The sequence below is a fragment of the Microcebus murinus genome, chromosome 10 (genome assembly GCF_040939455.1).
Source record: "Microcebus murinus isolate Inina chromosome 10, M.murinus_Inina_mat1.0, whole genome shotgun sequence".
NCBI lineage: Eukaryota > Metazoa > Chordata > Mammalia > Primates > Cheirogaleidae > Microcebus > Microcebus murinus.
Genome location: NC_134113.1, coordinates 89589477 through 89610776, shown reverse-complemented (window position 1 = coordinate 89610776; position 21300 = coordinate 89589477). Strand labels below are relative to the sequence as shown.

General features: G+C 39.9%; 1 protein-coding gene and 1 pseudogene across 2 annotated transcripts in view; both read right to left on the bottom strand.

Moving 5' to 3' along the window:
- Positions 1-3896: 3896 nt before the first annotated feature.
- The window catches only part of GPR19 (G protein-coupled receptor 19), a 45218-nt gene continuing 27814 nt past the window's right edge, over positions 3897-21300 (bottom strand). For both annotated transcript variants that reach the window (XM_076007649.1, XM_076007650.1), the window contains one exon: positions 3897-11830. In XM_076007649.1, the coding sequence (XP_075863764.1) occupies positions 10561-11808 (1248 nt within the window). In that variant the 5' untranslated portion in view covers positions 11809-11830 and the 3' untranslated portion in view covers positions 3897-10560. The remainder of the gene's footprint in view (positions 11831-21300) is intronic.
- Positions 11837-17350, bottom strand: LOC105876700 (protein Spindly pseudogene; annotated as a pseudogene).

Genomic DNA, 21300 nt, shown 5'->3' with positions numbered 1-21300 from the left:
AGCCCTTGTGTTTAGAAATACCTGAATAGGATGTTTCCTGCAACACTGTCTGTAAGAGCAAAACACTGGAAACAAATGGCCACTAATAAGGGAATGGTTAAATAAGTGATGGTACATTCTTGTAATAGAATATTATGCAGTCATTAAAAAGAATATCCTGATATGGCATGAACCTTAAGATATAGCAAGTGAAAAAAGCAAAGTACCAAATAGTTTGCATATGTTCTTTTTTTTTTTTGAGACAGAGTCTCACTCTGTTGCCTGGGCTAGAGTGCCGTGGCATCAGCCTAGCTCACAGCAACCTCAAACTCCTAGGCTCAAGCAATTCTCCTGCCTCATCCTCCCAAGTAGCTGGGACTACAGGCATCCACCACCATGCCCGGCTCATTTTTTTCTATATATTTTTAGATGGTCAATTAATTTCTTCCTATTTTTAATGGAGACGGGGTCTCGCTCTTGCTCAGGCTGGTTTCGAACTCCTGAGCTTGATGGATCTGCCCTCCTCGGCCTCCCAGAGTGCTAGGATTACAGGCGTGAGCCACTACGCCCGGCCTGCATTATGTTCTTAATTGTATTTTTAAGGGATGTGGTATATATATATATATATATATTCACATACTTGCTTTTATGTGCATAGACTATTTCTGGATTTATGTCTTTTAAAAATGAAATACCCTTTACCTCTGGAAAGGGGTACTGGGAGACAAGTAGTTTAGGGTAAGAGAGATCAGCCTTTTACCACCTGTCATTTTGTTGTGAAGACAGACATCTTCTATGTGGCCCGGGTGATCCTGGCCTCCTGGTATTCACACCCTTGTGTAGTTCCCGCACCCTCTTAAGTATGGCAAGAGATGTAACTTGCTTCTGACCAATAGGAAAGGTGATAGGGTGTCACTTCTGTGATTAGGTTACATAAGGTGGTGACTTCTGTCTTCTAGTAAACTCTCTCTTTGATGGCTTTATGAAGCAAGCTGCCATGCTGGAGAGGCCCCTGTGCAAGCCACTGAGGGTGGCCTCCAGCCAATAACCGGCAAGGAATGGAGACCCTCAGCCCAACAGCTCTTGATGATTTGGATTCTGATAACAACCATGTGAGATTGAAAGCAGATCCTACCTCAGTTGAGCCTTCAAATGAGGCCCTACCCTGGAAGATGCCTTGATTGCAGCCTTGTGAATTAGAGGATGCAGTTAAGTTTCGTCCAGATTCCTGACCTGCTGAAACTATGAGATAACAAATGTGTGTTGTTTTAAGCTGCCACGTTTTGGGATAATTTGTTATGCAACAATAGATAACTAACAGTTGTTTTATTTTTTCCTTAAATGTATATTTCATATTCAATTTAAAATATAAATTGGTTTAAAATACTTTCCAAACTGACAAGAACAAAAACAATAACGACTTACCTTTTCTTCAGATTCCATATTTACCAAGAAACTTCCAGATTATACTTCCAGGTTCCCAATTATCCCAAAACTGGTATGTGCCCTGAATAAGCCATCTAAGCATTCTGATCATTGGAAAGGAATATACCCCCTTGTAAATCAATGCATTGGTCCTTTGGTTAAAATACTTGAGTCTCCTATCAGGATAACTAAGGACAGGAGAGTCAACCCTGGTATAGCAGATCAACTCTGGGACAGGTGAGGCCACTAAGATCATTATCAGTATCCTGAGGCTTGGTGATGGATGCCTTCCATCCGTGGCCTCTCTTTCACCCATAAGCTGTAACAGCTTATATAAACCAAAAAAACTGAAACAGGTGCTATCACAGGGCTCTAACTAGTCTGGTAAGTTCAACTGAATTTTAATGTGTGGCCTTTTTTAATTGAATATTTCTTTAGAGCACAAAGCTAATAATCTTCTTAAATATAAGTATTATTTTCTCCTTTGTCCCCCGAACAGTATGCTCATACTTTTCTTTTAAAAATATAAACCATTCTGCTAGTTTCAAATTTTCTTTAATTTTAACATTTTTTTTCTTCTGCAGACACTATGGTGACTTAAGTATCAAATTTTAAATCAAAATAAACTGAAAAGTTCCTTACAATATTTGTGTTCATAAATTTAAGCCTTTGGCTTTCTCACTGTGTTTCTTTCCCCTTCCACTCCAATTACCAAATAGCTGTTTTCAACACCTTGACTTCAGTTTCACTTGATCTCACTTAGCTTTTTAGTTACAGCATAATTCACTTATGGTTTAACTGAATATATACAACTGTTACAAGTTTTTAACTACTATGTTAGCCTACATTTAAGTATGGCCAAGAGTGAATTAAGTCACATTTCACTGGTTTTTCATATTCTACTACAATGAATAGTTGAATTATCAGTTAAAATGGATTTTTCCCCATCGGTACTACCTATTGTATAAGTGAAAATTCCAACAGAAGAGTGCTGACAAAAGTCTACACTCTCAAGTATTTCATGTACCCTGATTTTAGACCATTCTGTCTTAAGAAATTTCAAGATTTCTGCCTGTACTTGTTCAAAAACAAAAAAAGAAAAAAAAAAAAGAAAGAAAGAAAATTAGAAAAATAAAAAAAAAAAGAAATTTCAAGGGAGAAAAGAAAAATTCCTTTGGGGTAAGTGGTGAATATAAGTAGCTCTACCACCTGCCTCCCTTCCATTTAAGTTCCTGCTTCCAATTTTTCTTCATTCCAACTTCAGTCTTCAGAATCTTAGCAGAACTAAAAAAGAAGTTAAGGAAGGAAAGCAATGCTATAATTTGAGGATGATATTAAAAACCTGCTTCACTCAGAAATAAATCCACCCATTTACACCCATTTGATTTTCAACCAAAGTTGCCAAGAACATACACTGGGAAAAGGACAGTCTTCAACAAATGGGGCTGGGGAAACTGGATATCCATATGCAGAAGAATGAAACTAGACCCCCTAACTCTTGTCATATACAAAAATCAACTCTAAATAGATTAAAGGCCTACATGTAAGACCAAAAACTATGAAATTACTAGAAGAAAACATAGGGGAAATGATTCATGACATTTGTCTGGGCAAGGACTTTTTGGATAAGACCTCAAAAAGCACAGGCAACAAAAGCAAAAATAGTTGGGATTACATCAAACTAAAAAGTTTCTACACAGCAAAGGAAACAATCAACGAAGTAAAGAGACAATCTACAGAATGGAAGATAATATTTGCAAATTATACTTCTCACACAGAGTTAACATACAAAATATATAAGAAACCCAAATAACTCAGTAGCATAAAAACAAATAATCTGATCAAAAGACTTGAGTAGACATTTTTCAAAGAGAGACATACAAATGGCCAACATGTTGATGAAAAAATGCTCAACATCACTAATCATTTGGGAAATGCAAATCAAAACCACAATGAGATATCACCTCGCCTTAGTTCCAATGACTATTATCAAAAAGAAAGAAGATAAGTGTTGGTGGGGATGGGGAGAAAGGGGGAACCCTTTGTTGTGGGAAAGTAAATTAGTATAGCCATCATGGAAAATAGCATGAAAGTTCCTCAAAAAATTAAAAATAGAACTATCATATGATCCAGAAATTCTACTACTGGGTATATTACCAAAGGAAAGGAAATCAGTATGTTGAAGAGCTTTCTTCACTCCACTGTTTATTGCAGCACTATTCACAATAGCCAAGATATGTAATCATTCTAAGTGTCTATCACTGGTCATGAATGGATAAAGAAACTGTGGCATATAAATATACAATGGAATACTATTCAGCCATAAAAAAGAATGAAATCCTGCCATTTGCAACAACATGGATGAACCTGGAAGACATTCTGTTAAGTGAAATAAGCTAGGCACAGCAAAACAAATATCAATGATCTCACTCATTGACTGCTGAATCTAAAAAAAGTTGATTTCATAGAAGTAGAGAGTAGAATGGTGGTTACCAGAGGATGGGGTGTTTAGCAGAGAGAAGGAATCAGGAGATGGTGGTCAAAGGATACATAGATGACTATAGTTAAAGATGATATATTGTATTATTGAAAAATGTAAAACCTGCTCTCACCCCAAAAGGGTAACTATGTGAGGTAATGCATTTGTCAATTAGCTAGAGTTAACCATTCCATAATGTGTACATACTTCAAAACACCAAGTTGTTCACAGTAAAAATATACAGCGATATCTGTCAAAAGAACTATTTCTACTAGAGTTAGCACATGTCAATATGGTGCTAAGCAACCCCCAAAATGCAAAAATTCACTGGGCTACAAAGACTAAAAGAAAATAATGATAATTTCCCTTTATTGAGGGCTTACCATATGTCTGGCAATGTACTTAATTAACATAGATTTGGCTCATTTTATTACTACAACAATCCTATAAGATGGTGTGATGATGTGGTCTTAAGTGTCAACTTGGCTAGGCTGTAGTACCCAATTACTTAAATGCTAATCTAGGTGTTGCCATGAAGGTATTTTGTACATGAGGTTAACATCTGTAATCATTTGACTTTAAGGAGATTAGCCTTGATAATGTGTCCAATTAGTTGAAGGCCATAAGAGAAAAACTCAGGTTTCCTGGAGAAGAAATTCCACCAAGTGCAGCACCAAATCATGCCTGCTGGCCTGCCCTACAGATTTCAAGCTTGCCAACCCCCATATTCGCATGAGCCTATTCCTTAAAGTAAATTCCTGTCTATATATTATCTCTTTATGTTTCCTAGTGGTTGTTTCTGGAAAACCCTAAAATAGGTGGACACTGTTATTTTCCTCATTTTAAAAATGGAGAAGCTGGAGAGTAAGAATAATTTGTTGGCTTCAATAGCTGATAAGCGGAACCTGGACTCAGACCAGAAAATTTTGACTCCAGAGCCCTGCAAAATAACCACCATCCTATTGTGTGACTAAGGAAAACTGTGCTGGCTGGATATATCACTGGAGCTTTATATATAATTTTTTTCTAATTTTTAAAGGTTCATTAAAGTGCAGCGCATCTCTCCAGAGAATCGGGTAGCCCAGAAGTTAACTGACTCATGACTGATAAACCGGGTATCCATCCATTCTTTTCAATTATCATGCTGCTATCCTCCCCACCATGCAACTCTTCATATCTCCTACGTTTTTTGCTGTCCAGGTATTGCTATGGTCTAATTGTCCTTCCTGAACGAGCACATTCAGGGTCCTACTAGCAGAATATACAGTAGTCTTTTTAAAGAGACTGTTCTTTGGGCCAGGCACGGTGGCTCATGCCTATAGTCCTAACACTCTGGGAGGCTGAGGCAGGAGGATTGCTTTGAGCTCAGGAAGTTCAGGACCAGCCTGACCAAAAGCGAGACCCCATCTCTACTAAAAATTGAGAAAATTAGCTAGGCAACTAAATATAGAAAAAAAAAAATCAGCCAGGCGTGGTGGCGCATGCCTGTAGTCCCAGCTACGAAGGAGGCTGAGGCAGGAGGATCACTTGAGCCTAGGAGTTGGAGGTTGCTGTGAGCTAGGGTAACACCACGGCACTCTAGCCCAGGCAATAGAGTGAGACTCTGTCTCAGGAGAAAAAAAAAAAAAAGAGAGAGAGAGACTGTTCTTTGGAAGGTACAGCAGGGAAGCAGAATAGAGGGGATTCATTCAAAATTCCCCTAAAGGAGTTTTAATCTCATATCTAGCTGTTGTGGGCAAACAGCTGGAACTGCCTTATTGACTGTCTTGCCTGCTGGAAACCAGATTATGTTCTCAAACCTCCAGACCCGCATCATAACCCTGAAACCACACACACATGCACTACTCGCTGCAGAGGCCACCGTTTGATGGCGTTCATTCTGCAGAACTAAAATCACATAGTTTTCAAATTATAGATGAATTCAAGTTGTATAACCCTACTTGTATAACCAAATTAGGGTTGATGAAGAGTCAATACAGCAATACCTTTTTTTGTTGTTGTTTTTTGTTTTCTTTTTAGAAACAGGGTTTCACTATGTTGCCCAGGCTGGCCTTGAACTTCCAGGCTCAACGGATGTTCCTGCCTCAGCCTCCTTGAGTAGCTGGGACTACATGCATGTGCCACCACATTCGGCCAAAGCAATATTTTTAAAGAGGCTTCTAAGAAAGAATATATCGAGCTCTTGAAGTGGTGTTCAGCTGTGCAAAAAGTTCAGAATGGCCCAGGTTATAGGGCTTCAAAAAAATTAAAGAGGGTTCGAGAGAAATGAGATGGACCTAAAATGAATTCAACCTAAAATAAACTTAACTGCCTACTTAAGAGCAGTATATAAACATTTACTTGTAGGGAAGCTCTCGATTACACTATGAAAAAGTCCATGAATTCTCTGAGTCAGTGATGAAAGGAGCAGAAAAGAGAGAGAGGGGCCCGGGGAAGTGCGGGTGGCACTGCTGCCAGTTTGGTGGTCTGATAGGGTTTTTTGAGAATGATCACATTTATAAAATGGGGTTAAAACAATATTTTGACTAGTGATTGCACGTCTGAAAAGGGTATTAATTATTTTGGAATTTCCTCTAATGTTTAGATGCTTTGTGTTTTGAACACACTGATTGATTAGTTAATCTACAGCTGCTTCTGGGCGTTCAGCAATTTTCCCTGTCTTGTTGCTATGAGACAAGGACTTCCCTGCATTTGCCAATGTGACAGGCATGGCGAAGAGGTGGTGGGCTCTACCACCAGACAGTGCCACCAAGTGGTCATTCTGCAGAACTGTTAGAGAAAGTCAGTTTGTCTCCACTGTTTTCTAATTATGGCACTCTAAGGTTGTTGCCTTTGCAGATGAATTTGCAGGTTAAGTGAACAGTGTATTTATTTCATATTCCGTTACACACAGTGAGGATTTTTTTAACCCAATAAATGAATCATGCCACAGCAAGCAGAATGGCAAAGTTGAAAGAATATTGAACTGGCTGGGGCTGGGTGCAGTGGCTCGCCCTGTAATCCTAGCACTCTGGGAGGCTGAGGCGGGTGGATTGCTTGAGGTCAGGAGTTCAAAACCAGCCTGAGCAAGAGCGAGACCCCATCTCTACTAAAAAAAAAAAAAGAAAGGAAGAAATTATCTGGACAACTAAAAATATATAGAAAAAAATTAATGGGGCATGGTGGTGCATGCCTGTAGTCCCAGGTATTTGGGAGGCTGAGGTAGGAGGATCGCCTGAGCCCAGGAGTTTGAGATTGCTGTGAGCTAGGCTGACACCATGGCACTCTAGCCTGGGCAACAGAGTGAGACTCTGTCTCAAAAAATATATATATATTGAACTGGCTGCTAGAAGACATTTTAGTGTATCCCCAATTTCACCTCTCTTGGTCTTAATTTCCTCTTCTAATCAGTGATGGGCTTGTGCTAAGTCTCCCTACATCCCTTCTGCTCTAAAAATCTCTAATTCTTTGCTTCTTTTATATGGTTCTTACATAGAAGCATAACCCTGAAGCAGATCCTGGTCAAGTAGCTCCAACTTAACTTGGTTATATTGCTTCAAAGTGAGTCTAAGCAAGTGGCAGCAAAGATGGGGGAGGGGGGTAATGTGCCCACTGTGCCCACCAGGAGAGAAAATCGCCAACCTTATCTGGCAACCTTATCTGCTCCCCACATGCTTGGTGGAGGTGGACCTGGATGAAATTGTCTTTCCTGAGCGAGAAGTCTGGCCCAGGGATTCAGCAGCCAGCATCTGGGATAAACCCGTGATGGAAGGCTAACACAGAAGCAGATCTGGGCAGGATGTGCTTACTGACTCAGCAGCAGGCTGGGGGGACTAATGCTTTCACCGAAGATTAGAAGAAAGGGAGAAATTCAAATCCTACCTCAAAGGATGCATCCCTGTCCCTTCCCCTGACAGTTTATAGAAACCTGGAGCCAGGCAGAATTGCCTCTACTCTGAATCCTGCTCCCCACTGTCACCTTCCGTGAACTCCTGTTTGGAGGTTACATGAATCTGGATCCTGGATACACCTCGCTGTGTGCCTGGCAAGGAGGGTGGAGTAGATTTCTTATTCTCTCCAATAGCCTGTTTCACTGTGGCTTAATGCTGGTTCTTGCCAAGTAAATTTGAGGTGTGACAAATGCTGTTCTTGCGTTGCTGGGACTTAAGTAAATCTTCATCGATCGGTGCATTATATCTGGTTTCTTCCAACTTCAGGATCCAGTGAGACACCAGGAATCCTAAATATTAAACTAAACTAAACAAAAATACAGTGAATTACCAACACCCTGAGAGAACGTAGCTGAATTAACACAGGACATGAGACTCTGGGGCTCTCTTGATTGTGATTTGATTAACACTTTTAATTTGTTATTATTTGGAGTAATAAAAAAGAGACTTTCTACAACAAGAGCTTATATGAGGTTGTGTCACTGAATTTCCACCTGGAGTAAACTCACAGAAAATTAAAGACAGAATGGAGCTTAGAAATCACCTACTGTTGGCTAATGCAAAGGTAGAGAGTGATCTCTATTGATTGTCCAGTCAGCTACAGATGGAACTCCTTGTTCTTCTCTGCCTCCTTCTCACTACTGCACTTGACTAGTCTTAAAAAAAAATCACCTAGTGTAACTTTTTTAGTTTAAACTGAGAGCTAAAAATATATAAAAATAAAACTGAAACTAATTTAACTTTTTACAATCTGACTCTAAAAATTAATGTTCCACTTAGAAACACAAAAATAAAACTACTATAGGTGCTTTTTGTATTTTTTTAAAAGTCTAAACCATAAAACTCAAGGGCCAATTAGGAGAATTATCTCACTCACTCTGTTGTTTTACAGAGCCATTTGCTGATGGGATAAGTAAGAATGTGAGGAGATGGAGAAAAAGAGAGAAGAGAAAATATGAGATACTCTCTTTATCTTTGGGATTTGTTGATTAAAGGAAGCGTCTCAACTTAAAAACACCAACTCGGTAAATATTTATAGATTAACTGTTTTGTTGTTGTTCTTTGCTCCAAATATCAAACCCAATCTTGTGTTGTTGCGCTGTGTCTATGAGGTGGAAGGGTACAGGCTTCCTTCTATATCTCAAACTTTCAACACCCCAAGTCCAAGAATCTTCCCACAGCCAAGGAAAAGGTGAGGGCCAGCTCATTAAATTTCATCTAGACTCTTTCAGAGTGGCCAGATTCTCTTAGACCTTAGACTTCCACCAAAGCAGTGGTTAGGAGGCCCACTGAGGCCTGGATGGGTCTGGCCACTCGTGTTCTCTAAGGGAGACATCGAAATGTCAATGAAAGAGCAACAGACTTGCCGTTAGAAGACCTGAGTTTCAATACCAGCTCTGTCACATTCAAACTTGAGTAAGTCACATAACTTTAGAGTTCTAGTTTCCTCATCTATAAAACAGAGGTAATAATAAATATATTACAGAATTGTTGAGAGGATAAAATAAGATAATGTGTGTAAAATTGCTGAACAACTGGAGTTACTATTTGCAGCTCTTGTTAACTAGGGCATAAAAATGCACACCAGTCTTGTCTGTAAGCCCTTGATTGTTTAAATAAAAATATTTTTTAAGTGTGCTAGCTGGTCCTAGATTTGAAATAATAAGAGACCTGAAAACCAGAGAAAAATATCCCTAGTTATCATAGGCAAAGAAGAGTTTGAGCTTGGCCAGGGTGCGGTGCTGTATAGCCTGGGGAGATGAGGGGGAGGAAGCAGGCTGGAGGAATGGCCCCATGTCTGAGTTTCTAGGAGCACGAAGAAGGTAGTCCTTGCTTTTGCTGTCCTGGTATACAGGGGTGGGGCTGGGCAGCTTAAGGTCTCTGCCTCAATTGCAGAGCACAGAGAAGTGCCGTCTGCCATTTCTCCTGCTTGCATTTTCTAGGCATACTTAGCAAGGACACCTGCTTATTTACTTGTATATAACCCAAAAAAGGGAGGTAAACAACCTAGACATGGCCTAAATGGGACACAGATGTAAGCAAAACGTCTTGTTGACTTCAAAATGTTCAAGGCCTCATCAGCTGCTTAGATTAAGGAAGGATGAAAATGAGAGAAAAACTTAGGCAATTCTGTAAGCTTTCTTTCCCTAGGAATCCTGATTAAAATCCAATCACAGACGACTTCTCAGAAAGTTCCAATATATGGAGTGCTTTCCACAATAGATCTGGCCAGTGGTTACTTGGAAGAAGGTAATGGGGAAAATATACAATATTAATCCTTCCTAAATGTTGCTTAGTGGAGCAAATACCAGTCTCTCAAATGGGTAACACAGGAATTTCATCTGGAACAAAAGCCCATAGTTATAAAAATTCAGTAGTGAGGAGAAAAAGGAAACAAAACTAGGTTGAATCATTAATCAAAGACTGTGTGTATGGTTTATGCTTTTTAGACCCAATGGTAAATAAAAAGTAGGAAAGCATTTTCTTTTTAATGCATGTAACCAAGATACTAAACAAAACTGTTGAGTATAGATAGTTCAAAGTGAATGATTTTCCTAAAATGCTAACAAAACTAGAATCAAAAACTAGAATAAAATCCACAAATACTATAATCAATAAATGAATGCATTTTACAAAATAAAATATTTCCCTCAGAAAGTTGAGTGAAAAAAATATGTAAATAGCTTCTGTTTTTATAGGTAAAGCTTTTAATCTCTGGCACATAACAATTGAAAGAATTCTGAGAAATTAGACAAAAGTATTTGGTGGATTTGAGTTAATGGGCCAAGCAAGCTTTTTTTCCTTGGCTTCTCTGTCAAACGAATCATAGATTGAGTCTTTGGTTATAGTTTTGGCCATGGGAGGGATTTCTGAAATGCCAACATAGTTTTTTTTGGCCATCCTTGAACTGGTTGTGATAGTATAGGCATTGCTTCGGTAACATTTCATTGAAGACATGCAAAAAGTCTCTTTCATCCCTCTCCTAAAATTGGCATTATAAATTGAATACAGAGTAGGTTTAGAAGCTGAAGAACTAAAGGATATCCATGTGATAGCTGTGAAAACAAGGGAACTTTTCTTATATTCTTGTTCATGGGGGTGCCACAGCTGAGCTACATGAAAAGGCAGCCAGGAGAGTAAGAACAATAGATTTAAAATGAGGAACATCTTGATAGTTTTCACTTTTGTCCTTGGGACAATGTTCATTGTCCTCCTCACTGTTCGGCCATCAGTGCCTATTCTCCAAATATACTTTATGACCTTTTGGTAAAATAAGATTATGAGGACAGATGGAATCACAAAGCCCACCAAGAAGTGGATGATGGTATACACGGTTCCTTTCCAAGAAGAAGGGAGGAAATAGTTACAATGACTGTCCCAGTTGGAGCCATAGAAAAAGAACACCGGGGTCACAAAGGCTGCATTAAAGATCCATGATGCTGTGATCATCTTCTTGGCTTTTTCTCTGGACACCTTGAAGCTCAGAGGATAGACAATGGTGTAGAACCGATCTATGCAGATGGAGAGAAGAACATAGATCTGGACACCTGGAGTGAGATATTGAAAATATCGCACAACCTTGCACATCACACTACCAAGTGTCCACCTTCCAGTGGTGAACTGGAGCAGGACGAAAGGCATGCTGGCAATGCTGATGAGAAGATCAGCACATGCCATGGAGACCACAAAGTAGTTGGTGGTGGACTGAGTCCTCCTACTCCTATGGATGACCAAACAAACCAGGGAATTGCCAAAGACAGAAAACAACCACAGAGTCCCAAAGAAAATGCTGGCTGTGGCCACTTCCCCAGGTTTCAATCCATACTGAAGGTCTGTTCGGTTGCTCATCCAACTGTGCTCCTCATAGAATTCCGTCAGGTCACGGCTTGGTGGAGGTGTGGCTGTTTCAGTGCAGCTGTGGTTTTGAAGGGGCACCAGAAGTGTAGGAATAACCAAAGGTGGCTTGCTGTTATCCATTTTGTGAGCAAAAACCATATTCACTTTTTTTCTCTTAGTTCTGGATGGGAAAAGAAGAATGAGGCCTCCTGTTAAAACAGTGTCATACAGATTGATTACTAAGGCAAACAATCTTACTTGACACTTAAATTGGTTGTCATTTGTCAATGAGTAGGACTTGTGCGTTGGCAGGAAAACATAACTACTCTCCAGAAAAAGTTCTGGTCCCATTTCTTTTTCATTATAAGAGCTGTCTCAGCTGATCCCAGCTCAGGCTTTCTCTGGCCTCACCCTCTCTTGACGCTTAGTCAAATGTGGTAGAATCATACTAAGCCCCACTCCTACACATAGCCTTGTTCCCTTTCCTCACTGAGGATCACAGAGGGTAAGTGATCTCAAATCTGGCTCATGGTAAGGGTGTTACCACCCACTGAAGGGCTGTTGGAATTCCTGGCAAATATGTGGGAAGTTCCTAAATGTCATAACACCAAAATAATGAAGACGTAAGAGAGGAAAATTTGAGCAGGTGGAAACACACAGATGTTTGCTATGAAAATACCTAACAGGAGTCTCTGAATACAGGCTGGCTGACTACTCAGAAGGACCCTTTCCTTACTTATTGCAGATTTTCCATTACAGCAGCATTATGATAACACACGGAACAGTCAACACTGCAACATGAGCCAGAAGTAGCTCCTAATTTAATGACATCTGAAAATAGCTTGCTTTTACCCAAAAATGATGCAGTTCATGTACTAATAGCTTGCCACCTATCAATGACATTTATTTTGAAGCTATTCTCTTGTTATGGTTTTATAAAACAACATATTGACTGAAGAACATACAAGATATCCTCTAATGAATATAAATAACTAGGTTACTAGGGACCTTATGGCAGTCAGATGATTAAAACCAACAAAATGTAATTGTTGTCATTACTAAGCAACTTTTTAAAAGCTGATGACACTTAGATATAAAAGAATATTATAAAGTTTAGACTTTATTTGGTACATATGTATTATTTAGTGAGAAAAAAAGATACTTTCTAATGGGTAAAAAGACTGTATAATTGTAGGTCATTCGATTAAATTTGAGGTGATTTTGGTCACAGTCAGAATATAAAGGTTTAATTTGGTCTGAATCTATTAAACAGAAAGAGAAATGACAGCAATTGAATCCATAAGAACCACACCAATGATGGTTATTAAGGTAAAAGATAAGGCTAAACATAAATATTTTTAAAATTTTGCCCACTAAAAGTAAAATTACAGCCACCATATAGCCGAGGTTCCATCAAGCCTATGACACAAGGAGATGTCACGACAGAAACAGGCTCTAGGAAGGACAAGTTTCCTCTTGGTGGGCTCTGTGACTACAGCTCACAAAGAAACATTTCTGAAGTGACAGGCAGGATTAAAGCAAGTTCTGTTTGGGGTTTTTGTTTTTTGGGTTTTTTTTTGAGACAGGGTCTCACTGTGTTGCCCAAGCTAGAGAGTGAAATGGTGTCATCATAGCTCATTGCAACCTCAAACACCTGGGCTGAAGTCATCCTTCTGTCTCAGCCTCCTGAGTAGCTGGAACAACACGCACACGCCACCACAACTGGCTAATCTTTCTATTTTTTGTAGAGATAGGGTCTTGCTATGTTGCTCAGGATGGTCTGCAACACCAGGCCTCAAGCCAGGCCTCCTCAAACTACGGCCCGTGGGCCACATGAGGGTGTTTTTGCCTGTTTGTTTTTTCACTTCGAAATAAGATATGTGCAGTGTGCATAGGAATTTGTTCATAGTTTTTTTTAAACTATAGTCCGGCCCTCCAACAGTCCGGGGGACAGTGAACTGGCCCCCTGTTTAAAAAGTTTGAGGACCCCTGCCCCAAGCAATCCTCCCACCTTGGCCTCCCAAAGTGCTAGCATTACAGGCATGAGCTACTGCACCAGGCTTAAAGAACAGTTCTTAAATAAAGAACACTTCTTAACAACCAATTTTTTTCCTTGAAGAATTTTTGCACTAATTTATGGTAGGGAGAGGAATGTCAATATATATTGTCTTCATCAAGAAACTATCTTTCAGCTGGGCGTGGTGGCTCACACCTGTAATCCTAACACTCTGGGAGGCCGAGGTGGGCAAATTGTTTGAGCTCCGGAGTTTGAGACCAGCATGAGCAAGAGCGAGACCCTGTCTCTACCAAAAGCAGAAAAAATTAGCCAGGCATGGTGGCGTATGCCTGTAGTCCCAGCTACTCGGGAGGCTGAGGCAGAAGGATCACTTGAGCCCAGGAGTTTGAGGTTGCTATGAGCTAGGCTGACGCCACAGCACTCTAGCCGGGGCAACACAGTGAGACTCTGTCTCAAAAAAAAAAAGAAAGAAAAGAAAAGAAATGAAACCATCTTTCAACAGAAATCTGGCACTCAGGGCAATGTACTGAATGCCAGTTCCATATTATCTTCAGGCTTTTTTTTATGTCTACGAGGCAGCACTAGTTAAGCTCTCAAAGGGAAATGTAAGATAACTGAACAGCTTGACTACTAAAAGACCTTAAAGTATGCTGCCCAAATAATAGCCAATGGTCAAAACAGCAACCATACTTTCCATATGAAAAATCAAGATACTCTGAAAACAGGACGTAAGATCTAAAATCAGCACTGTTCTAGAAAATTTAGAATGTATGACCCTCATACTTACAAAATTGCAATAATCTTTTCACCTTTATATGGGTAAAATCCACAAGTTTTTTTTAATTATTGCAGTTTTATTATAAATTTCAAAATTAGTTATTTCATGTGCTTGAGACATAAAATTTAAATCATGACTATAAGTACAAAGATGCACATCGGTACCTTGACAAAATCCTGAAACATATTTTTAAACCAAGTTTCCTATTTTTACAACATACTGAAAAACTAAGTTCATTTTTAAAAAGTACATAGGAAAATATAATGGTTAATGACTTCAGCATTCTCTTCTTAAATATATGGAATTGAAGGTAGGTTACTTAACTGTTTATATCATTCAAACATTTATATACAATGCAGCAAATATATTCATATTATAGCATTTTCCTTCAGTTAATAGTCTATTCTCTATGACAAAAGCTCCGTGAAGGGTCATTACTTAAGGAACTCTCCAGGCTAAAATCACAATCAAATTTTGAACACTTGGTGAAAGGAACACGAAAATGCCAGGTCCTGGTACAATGAATAGATATAAATAACCTAGAAGGTGGTATATGTCACATAAAGATGATCTAAATTTAGCAGCACACTAAACTTTTGGGTAAGTGGTACCATACTCTTATAAAGAAATGTCTTTACTATTGAGGGCACTGGGTCTCTGGAGTTGATTTGGACAAGAAGCATAGGATTGGTTGTGATGTCTTACAAGCTTCCTTTTCCAATTTGCTTGCAGTTTCTTTCCCTTCAACTTCTGTTAGAAGCTCTGATTCAGCAGCTAACCTGGGAGAGTTAGGGATGTTTCCACTTCTTTCACTTAAGGCTTCAGAGTCAGCTGGAACTCCTATGAGTCTCACACATTTCTTTTTCTTCTTTAGCTACATATCCATGGGCAGATTCTTGTGAGTTGAAAAGACTGACAAGTAGTGTGTTTATAGAAATTGATTTTTCTAACTGCAATTCTTATTTTCTAAAGTATTAGGGCTGTGTCTCTTCTTTCTAAAGTGATAATCTATAAACTTCTCCTATAGCACTGTTGTTGGCACATCCATCCTTAGAGGTGGTTATAGCCACCTCTTATAGTTTAGCTCTGTTTTCATATTTTCACTTTCTGAAAACTAGAGGCATCTTTCAGTTGCAAAAAGTTTTCCTTCAATATCCAGAGCACTCTGGCCCTGAAACAATGCCTTCATTTGCTATTTGGACAACTCACCTTTAGTGCTTTCATTTTCTTTATCAAGTTTTATTATATGAAGGAAATCTGTATAATAGGTGTTATCTTCTAGTGCACCAGAGCTGGCTAAGGCTTAGGTTCCATATTTTCATATAAATTCTTAAATTTCTCCAGATTTCTAATTTCACCAGATGTTTTATTTCACTATTCTTCTGCTCCAACATGGTAAGCAACCATTCTTGCTGCTCAAATTCAGTTTGAGACCCTTTCATTTGTAAAAATGTGGCAATTTGTAACTTTATTCTTTGCATCTGTTCTCTATTAAATACATTTTGCTTCTTTAGTGACTGATACTTGACTTTCATACTGATAAATTGATCTTCCATTGCAGCCCTTCAATCTTCCACCTCTGGCAATAAAGGAGCTTCTTTTACTATTGGGATCCAAGGCTTGCTGGAGTGCCTGGTCCAACTGCGCCTGAAGATCTTGATTTGCTACATGAACTTCTCCAGGACATTATACCAAGAAACTGCTTCTTTTTCCCCTTCTTTTCTTCTTTGAGCAGGTCTATCTGGCACATGAAGTTAGTCATCAGAAGTTCTAGCTATTCTTGTCTGTCTGATACTTCATTCCCTTTCTGAGGGTGGTCTTTATACATTCCAATTCTGTCAGCTCAATTTGAAGAGACAATATCTCTGAAGACCTAACTTTAATGTACACGCTCAGACGTTATCCGCAGTTCCTCTGATTTACAAGAGAGGAGTACCTTGTGATGATTTACTTGGTGCTTCAGTTGCTTTTCACTAAGCCTAGTTTCATTTAATTCCACTTTTAGTTCTTCTATCTTATTTTTTTCTTCATTCACTTCCTGTCCCCCATGGCTTCTGCTTAGTTGTTGTTCTAATTTCTCCAGGTGTATCTTTTGCTGTTGTTTAATGGCTTCACATTCGCCGCTCAAACTTTCCAACATTCCTTGAGTTCAACTTCTTCTGAAGAGCATATTTTTCTTGTTCATAATTCTCAGTCATGGTCATCATTTCATTACACTTTATCCAATTGACTCTGCAATTCGTTTGGCCCTCCACTAGTTAGTTGCAAACCGTACTGTGCAGCTTTTAGTCGCTCTTCTTCACAACCTCTTTGAGCTTACATCGAAGGTTTATAATTATATTTCCTTCCATTGTATTTTTCCTGTTTTTAGCTTACTCCCTCCACACCCGGCCCCCTGCCGGTGCAGCTGGCGGCTAGTAGCCTCGGAGAGTCCAGATTAGTGGACACTAACTCCGCTTTGCCACAGAGACGCCGGCGCCTTCACTCAGATAGCTCGCCGGTGAGCGCCAGTGCTTTCCTAATGCCGTTCCCGCGAGAACTCACGCGAGAACTCCAGCCTCTCACAAGACTGTTCCGCCCAAAACCTACAAAAGTTTTTTTTTACAAAACGGGGATTTTGGCCCCTCACCTGTAATCTTAACACTCTGGGAGGCTGAAGTGGGAGGATCCCTCAAGGTCAGGAGTTTGAAACCAGCCTGAGCAAGAGCGAGGACCCTCTGTCTACTGGAAATAGAAATCAATTGGCCAACTAAAAATATATAGAAAAAATTAGCCGGGCATGGTGGCGCATGCCTGTAGTCCCAGCTACTGGGGAGGCTGAAACAGAAAGATCGCTTGAGCCCAAGAGTTTGAGGTTGCTGTGAGCTAGGCTGACGCCATGGCACTCTAGCTGGGGCAACAGAGTGAGACTCTGTCTATAACAAAACAAAACAAAACAAAAAAAACCAGGGTTTTTTAAAAATAAGATTTAAAAATTAAAAATAAAACAGATAAGCAATTTTCCCAGACAGAAAGTTGTTCTAAACTGTTTGGGGATGTCAGTGGCCTAAATATTAATAAAATAAGAGTCAGTGGCACAGGCACTTTTCCTTAGTTAATACACATACCTTAACACTTGTAAACTTCCACCTGCAAATGAAAACTCAAGCTCACTGCTACAACTAAAGCCTTGCCAGGCCCCCTTCCATCATTTCGCCCAGCTGCCTCACACAGATGGGTGAGTCGACTAATTTCTCCAGCCCCACGGCTTGGAAGCAGAGGATCTGATGCTCAGAAAGAGGATGAGGGAGGCCTAGGAATCCCTCTATCTACATCTCCCCAGATGGCAGCATGACTTTTCTCACTCTACCTCAAATTGCTGCAGCTATTTTTTTATTTTTTTTTTTGAGACAGAGTCTCGCTTGTTGCCCAGGCTAGAGTGAGTGCTGTGGCATCAGCCTAGCTCACAGCAACCTCAAACTCCTGGGCTCAAGCAATCCTTCTGCCTCAGCCTCCCGAGTAGCTGGGACTACAGGCATACGCCACCATGCCCGGCTAATTTTTTATATATATATTAATTGGCCAATTAATTTGTTTCTGTTTATAGTAGAGACGGGGTCTCGCTCTTGCTCAGGCTGGTTTCGAACTCCTGACCTCGAGCAATCCGCCCGCCTCGGCCTCCCAAGAGCTAGGATTACAGGCTTGAGCCACCGCGCCCGGCCTGCTGCAGCTATTTATCCATTCAATAAACCAAGAAACTATGCTTGGTACCAGGGAAACAAAAATAAGTAAGGCCCATAATATAAGCAGTCTGCCATATTATAACTAAATTTGTTAATAATTAGAATTAACTGGTAAAAACAGACATATACACAAGGGACAAAGTAGCAGAGAAAAATAGGGACCCAATTTTGCCTGTTGTAGGAGGAAAGAAAGGAAAGTCTGCACAAAGAAGCTGAAGTATGAGTTGGGAGGTTGGAGAATGAATAGGACTTCTTCAGTAAGGCAAAGGAGTTAAAAACAAACAACCCCAACCATTCCAGGGTAGAGAGATAGCATGTGAAATGAATTTTTGGGGTCATCTTTCTGGGTTGATCTCTTTTTGGACTCTTTTTCCTCAGAGACATAGTTTCCTTCATACCATACCTCCTGAAGTATATAGTTTCTAAATGCTCTACAATCAAACTGACCTAGATTTTCCCCATGGTTACAATGAGAAGTTATATTTTCTGCATTCATGAGCTGAAATGTGGTCAGACAGTGGATAAGAACATCAGCATATCCAGAATGGTTGTGGTACCCTTGTTCATACAGCATTTTCTTAGTCCCTTACTGCAGCATTTTCCAAATTTGTTTTGCTGTAGTTTAGCAATACAGTACATTGGAATCTCCTAGGGAGTTTTAAAAAATACTGATGCCTGGATCCCACCTCCAGAGATTCTAACTTAATTAGTCTGGAGTGCAGCCTGGGCATCTGGAGGTTTCAAAGTTCCCCAGGTGATTCTAATGTGCAGCCAAGATTAAGAATCACTGCTTTAGAATTACTTCCATGTTTGTCTTCCCCACTAAACTATGGGCTTCAGGGGGAGGGTGTTATTCTTTTTCTCTGTGCTCCACAGCTTTCATTGAAGTTTATTACACTAATAATTACTTATTAAGTATTTACTAAATTGGATCCATAAGGACAGAGAACTGAAATAAATGACTCCTACTCTATGTGGCCCTGCTAGGAAAATTAAATGCAGAGATAGAAAACCTCTGTGTATTCTCAGGGAGCTGAAATATTGGTGACAGAGGAAAACACGACTCTGACCATAGTGACAAGAGGAAAACACAACTCCTGATAAGGGATGTAAAACTAACCTCACTCAGGTCAACTGCTACATGAAATAGAAGTCTCATCTAAGGGAGAGTGAAGGTAGGTTAGGTGTCCTCAGGTTCCTGCAATCTCCCCGCAGAAAAAAACAGTCTGCCATATTACAACTAAATTCTAGAGTCTGAAAGTAAAATTTCAGAAAGGCCTCCACTGCTACATTAAGTTGGAAATAAATATGTCTTCAAGGGAGTGTTTGTGAAATATAAGGGCTGCTTAATTAGTAATTCTGTCCAGAGCCATCAATATGCAGTAATTTTAGGAGTGACAAGACTTTCCCTTTTTCCTGCTCAACCTATCTCTTCCCAGCCAGTTCTGAGACTGTCATGTGACATGCTGCACTGGGTTGAAGTATTGAGGGCTCTTATTTATGTCTATCTATATCTGATATAAAAGAGGAATCATTCACTTGTCAAACTATCTATTAATACTTCCCATCTACCCAGGCTCTAAGAGGTGTGTTTTAATATATGGGTGGGGAAAATGGTGGATGGGCTGACATGGTGTAGAACTGGGTACTGGGCCAAGCACTGTGGCTCACCCCTGTAATCCCAGTACTTTGGGAGGCCAGGGTGAGAGGATGGCTTGAGCCCAGGGGTTCGAGACCAGCCTGGGCAATGGCAAGACCCCATCTCTACAAAAAATTAAAAAATTAGCTGGGGGCCGGGCGCGGTGGCTCACGCCTGTAATCCTAGCTCTCTGGGAGGCCGAGGCGGGCGGATTGCTCAAGGTCAGGAGTTCAAAACCAGCCTGAGCAAGAGCGAGACCCTGTCTCTACTATAAATAGAAAGAAATTAATTGGCCAACTAATATATATACAAAAAATTAGCCGGGCATGGTGGCGCATGCCTGTAGTCCCAGCTACTTGGGAGGCTGAGGCAGGAGGATTGCTTGAGCCAGGAGTTTGAGGTTGCTGTGAGCTAGGCTGACGCCATGGCACTCACTCTAGCCTGGGCAACAAAGTGAGACTCTGTCTCAAAAAAAAAAAAAAAAAAAAAAAAATTAGCTGGGCATGGTGGTGTGCACCTATAGTCACAGCTACCAGGGAGGCTGAGGCAAGAGGATCACTTGAGCCCAGGAGTTTGAGGTTGCAGTGAGCTGATGATGCCACTGAGTGAGACCCTATCTCAAAAAATAAACAAACAAACAAAAAGAACTGGGGACTGGGAGGGCCTCTGTAATGATGGGATTCCAGGAGCCCGCGAGGGGAACATGCATTATCACTTTGAATTATAATTTTTATTTTGCATGTTTGTCTCCCCCGTTAGGTGATGAGTTCCTTAAGGACAGGGACTTTGTCTTTATCTCTACATCCCTGGGGTATATAGATATCAATAAAGGCTTATTGAACATATCGTTATATTAACAAAAACAATCCAATACTTGAAAATAAGGCAAAAAGAGAACAACATATCTTTATATCCTTTTCATATCATGCTGGGACATTCTTAAATGTGTCTTCTCAAGGGTTAATTCTTTAGGAGAATGTACCTGGGCTTGATTTTGATATTTACTATTTGACTAAAGCCCAGACCCTGTGAAGCTTACATGTTAACTTGTAGATTTCTTTCTAGCAGAAAAAAATAACCCCAAAGGTTATGGACTTATTGCCCTGTAGGACATAAGCCAATTTTGTGTCTACCTAGCAATCCTTATGCTGACTTTCTTTTTTTATATAAGGTTTTTTTGTTTGTTTGTTTTGATTTTGGAGTCAGAGTCTTACTATGTTGCCAGCCTGGTCTTGAACTCCTGGGTTCAAGTGATCCTCTTGTCTCAGGCTTCCAAGTAGCTGGTCTTATGGGCATGTGCCATGGCTGGCACTGGATTCTTTTCTTATGCCTATAAATATGCATTCTTCAAATGCTCTTGGAACCAGCTTTATTATCTCTTCGATTCCTTCAGTAATATGTTAATAAATCTTTGACATATGTTCATTCAACATTTGTATGAGAGTCATAATTTTAACTTTTTGAAAATCATACTTTGATAGATGAATGGATGAAT